General features: G+C 25.7%; 1 protein-coding gene across 1 annotated transcript; it reads right to left on the bottom strand.

The window, feature by feature from the left end:
• Positions 1–436: 436 nt before the first annotated feature.
• Positions 437–9,107, bottom strand: LOC101490121 (fatty acyl-CoA reductase 8-like). Its single transcript, XM_027332073.2, has 10 exons — positions 8,967–9,107; positions 8,722–8,825; positions 8,102–8,304; positions 7,902–8,002; positions 6,195–6,387; positions 4,209–4,367; positions 1,384–1,465; positions 1,019–1,267; positions 881–939; positions 437–741 (listed from the first exon to the last, which is right to left on the bottom strand). Exons 1-10 carry the CDS (start codon positions 9,043–9,045, stop codon positions 603–605), a joined length of 1,368 nt encoding a protein of 455 aa, XP_027187874.2. The 5' UTR covers positions 9,046–9,107; the 3' UTR covers positions 437–602.
• Between the last annotated feature and the right edge of the window lie 276 nt (positions 9,108–9,383).

The following is a 9,383-nucleotide window of genomic DNA, read 5'->3' as shown; positions in this document are numbered from 1 at the left end:
TGATGACCCAAAAATCATGAATCATCCATTTGGAAACCTAACAAATTTCATCTAGAAACTACAAGGATTGTCCTACAAAAGGATCTCTAATAAAGTGAAAATGTACACACTATTTTAAACTAAAGCCTCTAACTCTAAGATACAAATTGATTTGATTGTTGGAGTATGTGCAGGTATACCACCTCAAATGAGGAGCTTCAGTCAACTTTGCCACTGCAGAGCCATCATCTTCGACTTTTCGGCTAAGAATTCAAGTCAACAATGGACTAGATTTCAATATATTTCCTAAATTGAACCTAAGATGGTAAGAGGTTGCAATTATATTTAATATGATTGGGTGCTTATTCGAATTTGTGGTAGCCCTTTTTTTTTTCCACACTTATTATATGTGAGTTTCGCCATTATAAATTATTTATAAAAAAAGAATATTTCAATATTAAATACAAATACAACAGTTTCATGAAATGTTTTTGACTCGGATACAATAGTTTCATATTATTACATTTATTGAATATCATTTTATTGTAACATGACAGTTTAGATAGATAATTAAAATTGCGTATGAAAAGCTGATGTGCATAAAAGCATACTCTTGCTCCATATTACATCTTCATTACACCTGGAAGATAGGCATTCATCATGTAGTTCTTCCAGTTAATATTTCTAGGATCAAAGTCAAATCCCTCATCTATAACTCTCTTTGCTACAATTCGTAAATTTTCTACATTCTGATCGTCAAAGCTGTGTTCACAAAATTGTACCAAATTGACATATATTAGTGTGATACAATATCCATTAAATTTATTATTTTTTAATTAATATGAATACCAAAAACTAAAAGGATCAAATATTAGGGAGGGATGGAGTATATGGTACGTACATGCCCTCAAAGATAGTGTAAGGTCTAAAGAGTTCTATTGCTGACTCCATCTTTGATCCCTAAAAAAGTGTAGCCAATAAAAAGTAAACAATCATAACATAAAGGGGCAAAATTAACACGAGATTTATGAACAAATACCTTGTTTGGGTCAAACGCATCCATACTTGTAGAGAATAATGCCATCTTTTTTGCAATAAGTACCGGTTTTCCATTTTTATTTATCCATGGATTTTTTGTAAAATAGCAATACATGTTATCTAGAAAATCAGAAATGTTGATTGGATTTCTCACTGAAGAACTAATATTGTAGATCAAATTCGTGCAAAGATTCTTAGAACGAGCCACCATGGCTACTATCATGGAATTTACCACCATATCCACGGGTATCTACAAGAATTAATTTGGGTTCCTTAGTTTTAAATTTAAATCCATAACATTTATAAATTATAGAAACTAAATAATAAAAAAGTGCAATATAGAATAATTTAAGGGATTAAACTCACAATATCTAATACAGTCTCCGGAACACCAACAAAGCTCTTTATTATTCCCTTACCGTACCCATCAATAAAGTAGTTAAGAGTTCTGCAATAACAAAATTTTATAAGAATTCCTATAAATTAATGGTAATTTCATATAAAACTTACCGCTTCTTCCTTGCAAAACAATTAAATAAATACCACTTTATTCCCAAATTTGATTTTTACGTGGTGCCTAATTATTTGATGCATCGTGACTTTTTTAGTGTAAAAAAAATCATAAAATATATTTTTAGTGTCTATAAAATTTCATCTTTTCAATTTTAGTCCTTATAAAATAAAAATATAACTTTTAGTCTTTATAAAATAGAAATACAACTTTTAGTCCATACAAAATTATACAGCAAATTGTTAACAAAGATAATATTATCTAACACAAATAATTTTACTCAGTGCTAAATTGAAACATATTTAGTTGTCTTTCAACATTAAAACTTTTGAATGATTTTTTATAAGTATATTCAGAACATTATAAAAAGTTTCTCCACAAAAATTTAGAATTTTTTCAATTAGGATAAATTAAATATATATTTTATTTAAATATATAATCTCAAGTTAAAAGTAACAAATAAGGATCCAATTATCAAGTTTTGTGCTAATTTTTTGTGGAGGAACTTTTTCTAATAATATAATTATGTTTGTAAAAAAGTGAATCAAAATTATATGTTGACATTTCAGTGAGGACTAAAACTACGTGCATAATAATTCTATAGAGACTAAAAAATTAATTTTTTATTTATTTTATAGAGGCTAAAATTGATATGTTAAAATTTTAAAATTAAGAAGTAAAAATATATTTAATCGTGTCTTTTATATGACTTCAAAGTAGTTACTATTAAAATCAATATATTTTTTTGAGTTTATAAAATAACAAAAATTTACTAATCTAACAATAATATTTGATTGACATCATATAAAGTTTACACTAAAAAAACATATTAATTACTCCTTCAGTCCTAAAGCAATTGAGTCATTTGATCATTTTACATATATTAAAAAAATGTATAAATGAAAGACAAAGAATACTATTTTTACCAAATTATCATTGTTATGTATTTGTAAATTATCAATATAATAAATCCATAGTAAAAGTTATTGCATTGAAAATTATGTAAATAGTTTTAATTAAATGGTACAATAAAAAATAAGTGTCTTGGAGATTAAAAGGTCAATTATTTTAAAATAAATTATTTTTATATATAGGTCAATTATTTAGTTTTGTGGTTAAGACTACATCTTTTGCTTAGACTTGTGGTGATATTATCTATATACTGTTATGACCACATCTTTTGCTTATGCTTGTAATAATTTATGGTGTCATTTTGTGACTACATCTTTTGAGAGTTGTAGTAGTGTCATTTTGTATTTCGATAACACTACATTTTGCTTTAACACAATGAAATTTTAATATGATAAACTTTTATTGTTATCTTTTATTTTCAATATAATGGAGAAATTTATTATTAATATAAACAGTTGTATGAAAACAAAAAATATATTAAAAATAAATATTTAATTTTCTGACTGCACAACCATTACCCACAAATATGTCGTGGGTAAATTGATTAATATTTCAAATATTATTTTTGTGGGTAAATTCATCGAAATTTTGTGGAAACATTACCCACGAAAACATCAATATTTTGTGGAAACATTAATATTTCAAATACTATTTTGCCTACATTTATTATGTCTTAAATTGTGTTGTAATAGCTCGATTTTCACTTAAACACGTTAGAATTCATTTATAATCGATCATTAAGTGTTATGATGAGTTTAGAATGAATTAGGATTAACTTAAGAAGCAAACTTCTTGATTAAGAAAGGTTACATGGGAAAGAAGAAAGAAAATTTTGTCTTAGCCGACATAAGTTAGTTAAACAAAATCTAGAAAATAATATATGGTCAAGATTTGAAGAAGATTTGATCAAAATTTATCCAATAGACGATATTGTCTTTGAGGAACAAATTGTGTAGAAAGTATTGGTGCATGATCTTATAAAAAATTTAGGTAAGGATCAATTTGGAAGATGTTTCTTTGCATAAGTTATCCTTTGGGAGGTACACTAGGAAACAAAGGCATCCAAATAGTATTTGCAGACAGGTGTAAAATCAATTGTTAATGATAATTTTTTATAGATATTTTTTAAACCAAAAAAGAAAAAGTTGAAGAAACAAATGGTTGCACTACAATTATATAATACTCATTCTTGGATTGGTTTAGAAAAATCTAATTAGTTAGGATCATTTACTATAATTGTCAAGATATTGGTAACAAGCTTTGATTTGAATCTCGACATAAATTTGTATTACATTTTTTTCTGTTTAATTAATGATTTTGCTTTGTTCTCCTAGTTTTGATTTGGTTTGTATGATTTTGTTCTCTTTTTATTAAATTTTTTTATGAAGTTTGTCAGTTTAAGTTAGTCGTACCAACTTTATTGAGATGACTATCTTATTTTGACACTTCATACTTTCTTAGTTTGTGTTTAAAAAATATTTGTGTTCAAATTATTAGTGAATAACTACATGCCAATTGGCATGTAATTAATTTATTAACTTTAAATTATAGAAACATTTATACCTAAAGTTTAAAAAATCTAAATATACAATGTTGCACAACATAAAGGTTAAAAGATCAAAACAATGTTTAATTGAGTTTTATTTAAGCGACAAAATAAGGTATTCATTCCATAATAATTGTACAACGATAGTCTATACTTTACATCAGATAACAATCAAAATAATAATTTAAAAAGAGGACAGTGATAGATAAGTTTTTTAAATACCTCACATCATCGACCCAACCTGGAAATGGTTCAAAGTGAGTACTGGTTACGATAGTTGGACGTATAATAATCGAAGGTATATCTTTTATATTTGATATAAGCATCTCTCCCATTGCTTTTGTAAATGTATAGGTATTTGGCCATCCATGCAAATTTGCCCTAAGTTTATCAACAGATATAGGCAAAAAGTTAGAGGTCCAAAAAGACATTAAGTGAAATAATACTTTTTCTTCTCTTGACCCTTGGTTAAATGGGGAGATATGGTTACTTAGAGTTTGACCAAGAGATATAAGTAGAGTTTGACTAAAGATTATTTTAATTAGAATTTGAATTTAGATTCACTCAAACAATTCGTTTTTAACTGAATCTCATTAATCACTTAAATTTATACACTTTGTTGTATATCAAATAAGGTTAAACATATTTTGACTCCTTACAAAATTATGAAATTTCAAATTTAGTCCTTAAAAAAACTTATTTACTTTTATTTCATATTTTAATTTGATGGAAACTATTGTGATGGACTTAAAGTATCAAAGTTTTACAAAAGTTTTTCAAAATAGGAATTAAAATGAAAATTAAAATTCAGAGACTAAAAAGTTGGGAATTCTTTTATAAAGACTAAAAATAAAATTTTAAAAGTTTATAAAAAATACTAACTTATTTAACTTTATTAAATAATATAAGCTTAAATATAGTGTTTTATTTAAGAAATCCATGTGCGTATGGGATGGTCCATATGTACTATATGTCTAGTGTATAGTTTAATTCCACTAAAAGTTTTACCTATTTTATGTTATACATATCACTTCTAATTTTAAAATACACATTTTCAACTTCTATTTGTTAGAGAAACTATACTCATTCCACTCAATTACTATTAAATGAGAAACAGATAAACGATACACCCTCTCTATTATATTAAATAGAAGAAAATGTGAGTATAACTAAGTAATATTTGTGTCACAAAATAGAAATATACTATTAATAATGGTGATAATAATAATCATTTTATATCTATCTCATATACATGATTTGAATTTTATCACTTCAAGTGATAATTTTAAGTTTTTACCATTAAAATGACATAGTAAATATATATATATATATATATATATATATATATATATATATTTGTGTTGAAACATATAATGTTAATGTGTGAATTGAAAAAAAGTTAGAATCTCACATAGCATATATTATACACAATCTTAGTGTATATATGGAGGAAGTTGAATTGTTGGGGTGTGTCCCAAAGATTACGCAGTTTTGTGATGAGGTAGACGAATATCATTTCACCACTACACCTGATGCGTCAACGCCAAAGTTGGATGTAGTTTCCAATTTTATTTCTTCACTTTTTTCAACTCGACGCACTTTCGAGTCACTCTTTGATTTTATGAGTAGTCCTAAAATCAATGCTCATTTAGTCTCATAGTAGTCCTAATATTATAGTCTAACGGTTTGCGAGTGCTCTTAGTGCCATATTAGAGGGAGTCATTCTCAAAGGGGTCCTACAATCTACTAGAAGTTCGATACAATTTGAGTGAGTTGTTTTATTCTAGGTACATTCGATTTTATGAGTAATCCTAAAACCAATATTCATTTCGTCTCATAGTGGTCATAGTATCTTAGTCTATCCGTTTGCGAGTGCTCTTAGGGCCATATTAGAAAGGGTAATTCTCAAAGGGGTCCTACAATGCACTAGGAGTCCGATACAATTTGACTGAGTTATTTTATCCTAGGGACGTCGACGTTGTTGATAGTCTGCTTGCCCAGTTTTATACAATACCACGAAACTTCTTAAAGAGAGCGATCTATTATGCATCTCATCTCAATAATCTCTTCCGCGGCGACAATTTTTTTTCAAAACTATTTTATATTTAAAGAAAAGTAGTGTCTATTTTTCTTATAAATTTGAGATCACATAATTAACACAATATTTAATTTTGTCTACTATTGCAGTATAGAATTATCATAACTCACCTTTCAATTCCAAACTTTTTCATAACCATCTTGATTGTATGTCCATCGGCCTTTTGTGCTTCGAGTTCACTCAATTTTTTCTCTATCAACTTCTTTTCTAATTCAATGTCCAATGTTGACGAGCCTTTGAGTGTCTGACCCATAAAGAAGGGTTTCTCACTAATAAGTCCTTTCATCTGCCCATACACATAAGCTAAAATAGAAATGCAAATAGATAAGAACTCATTTGAAATGATTTTTAGTTTTATGTATTGAAAATTTTAAAAATTAAAACCAATTTTAAATTTAAATTTTTAATTTTAGTTTTCAGTTTTTAATTATCCATTTTAAATTTTAATTCTTAATTCAGTTTCAATTTTTACTATCTTGCTACTATGTATTGAATCTCATAAAAAGAGTACTGAGGGAAGTAATGCTCACATAAGACTCCCTTTGGAGCAATTTAAGAAATAAAAAATTAATCACTCTGTCGTAAGAAAAAAACCTTAAAAGAATATGTATTATACAATGCAATTTCTACTATATATTTTCAATAAGTTACAAATACTCTGAAATTACTAATCTTTTTGAAACAAATCAATTAATTATATGTGGAATAAATATACCTCAAAAAATGAACTGTATTCCTTTATTTTATTTCTTTTGGTGCTTCACTAATCAAATATTTAATTTCAAGGTTCTTCATGTTTACTAATTATTACTTCCTTGCCTTAAAAATTTTGTTATTTAGGATCTGTTTGGTGATTAGGACAAGAAAGAAATGATCAAATAAACTATCTTATTTTATCTCAATCCAACTTTTGATGAACTAGAAAGATATTGAAAGTGATTATTAAATTCTATCATATATTTTTCTTTCTAGTTAAAATTGTTACATTGGATACAAATCGAGTTAGAAGCTAATAGAGTAACAAAAGATCATAATTTACTCATAAACCCTTATAAATTATAATTTAAAATATTAAAAACTGAAATATTATTAAATTTCAAAAATAGATTTTGATACTGAATTAAAAAATATAAAGATAAATAATTAATATTTAAAAAGTATATGATTTTATCACAAAGGTAATTGTGTTATTTTATATATAATCTAGAAAATAAAATATATTCAAATAAGAATATTAAAAATATAATTACTATTAAAATTATAAAAAAATTATTTTAATTTAATCTTTTTAACAAATGAAATATACTTCTCTTAAAAGAGTAATTTTTTTCATTTAATATAATATGTTACTCGTGTTTTATTTTTGAAATTGTTTATTTGACTAGTCGTGTCATGGTTTTTTTATTTTATCAAATTATTTCATTAATTATATAATTTAATTATTGAGAATTAAAGCTACTGTTACTAAAGTTTATTATTATTATTGTTATGTAAATATTAATAAATTATAATTTTATTTCATTATTTATATTATTTATATAATTTTAATGAAATTTTTGTTATTATTCTTTTTTTAATTATATAATTTCTTAAATTAATTTATTAATAATTATATATGTTTTGAATTGTTTCTCTTTAACTAATTTTCTATGGATGAAATTATTTTTGAAAAAAAAGATTTTCAATAGATAGACAAACAAAAAGTAACTTATTCTCTTTTTAAAATTCTCTCAAACGTAATCTTCAAAATATTAAATATATTAAATGCTGAAATCAATTTTTTTCTTCTTCTACAACAAACACATCCATAGTCTTACCCGTAGATACATGTAAAAGAATCTCTAGCTTGAGACAGTTTTTTGCAAAACTCAACACATTGAAAGCTCCCATTGTATTTGTGGCCATTGCAATATCAAATCTGAAAAGTACAATATATAAAAAGTAGATACTAATTTTTTGGTAAATTGTTACTATTTTTTTAAGCTTAAATATTGTGCACAATGTTATAATTTATAACCTCTCATCAAATCTGGTGGTGGCAGCGGAATGTACTATTATATTTATCTCTTTCAACATGTCCTCTCTCATCTTTGCATCTTTTACTCCCAACATCTCAAGAGACACATCTCCAACAACAACAACAACTTTCTCGGATATGAAAGTACCAAAATTCTCACCCTTCTCATCTCTTTGCAACCTGAACAAGTCTTTCTTAAAGACCTATACAAATATGATAAATATTACCTCTGGCCATAAATATAAGACATTTTTTTTATGGGATTTAAAAAAGTTTATTGTGTTATTAAATTAGTTGACAATTGGTATAATTTTATAAGTTTATCTTTTAAGATGACAAATAATTAATGTTTTTATTAAAATATTTACTATAGATTGTTAAAAAATATGTAACATAATTAAGGACATATTAGTAAAGAAATAACTACTAAAATTAAATAACTACTAAAATGAACGGTTTTTAAAATATAATTAAAATCAATAAAAAAAAGTCGTTCTAATAATATATTTTTTATATCCTTTATAAAATGATCAGGTAATGAAATCAATATGAAATATAAACTCCGATTTTTGGAGTTTTGTTTTATATGAACAAAATACACCATTATGAGAATGGCATACCTCAAAGTGTAAGCGTTGAGTAGCTAAATGAGTATTTGATGATCTCACAAGAAGGTATAACTTTTTTATGTTTGGTTGAACCCTTAATATCTTCTCCACAAAAACTACATAAATAAAAACATTATTAATTACATTGAACCAATCTTCACCTACCCCTTTAATATAACTTTATTTTACATTTATCATAAAACAAAAATCTTTAGCTTCGAGGATTAAACCATTGAGTAGAAATGTACGTCATCTACCTTTTCCTAGGAATCCCGTTGCACCTGTAGCTAAAATGGTCTTTCCTGCAAAATATTTAGGAATATCTCCCAATTCCATTGTAAAAATAAGGTAAAATATTGCTATATATTTTTCTTTCTATGTAATATATTATATAGTGAATGGGATTAACTTTAATTTTGTGGAATGTCGACTTTGTATATATAGATAGATAGAGAGTGTATGATATATAGCTAGTTAATAAAACGTTTCAAATTGAAATATAAACCACCAAATTCAAATTAATGCACTCGAAGGCAAATCAGACCTCATCAAAAGTTTTTAAATATAGAGGTCCAGGAGAGGTGGGAATAGATCAGAGCCTATTGTCGGGAATTTCTTTTGAGTACCCTCTTTTTGAAAAAAAAATACATATATACTCTCTTTTGAAAAATATA

The sequence above is a fragment of the Cicer arietinum genome, chromosome 2 (assembly GCF_000331145.2).
Source record: "Cicer arietinum cultivar CDC Frontier isolate Library 1 chromosome 2, Cicar.CDCFrontier_v2.0, whole genome shotgun sequence".
Lineage (NCBI taxonomy): Eukaryota > Viridiplantae > Streptophyta > Magnoliopsida > Fabales > Fabaceae > Cicer > Cicer arietinum.
This window is presented reverse-complemented; position numbering and strand designations above follow the sequence as displayed.

Coding starts and splice junctions, on each gene's coding strand:
- LOC101490121 (XM_027332073.2), bottom strand. CDS start 9,045: ATGGAATTGGGAGATATTCCTAAATATTTTGCAGGAAAGACCATTTTA. Junction 8,826..8,966: donor AACGGGATTCCTAGGAAAAG/GTAGATGACGTA, acceptor TTATTTATGTAG/TTTTTGTGGAGAAGATATTA. Junction 940..1,018: donor ATGCGTTTGACCCAAACAAG/GTATTTGTTCAT, acceptor ACACTTTTTTAG/GGATCAAAGATGGAGTCAGC.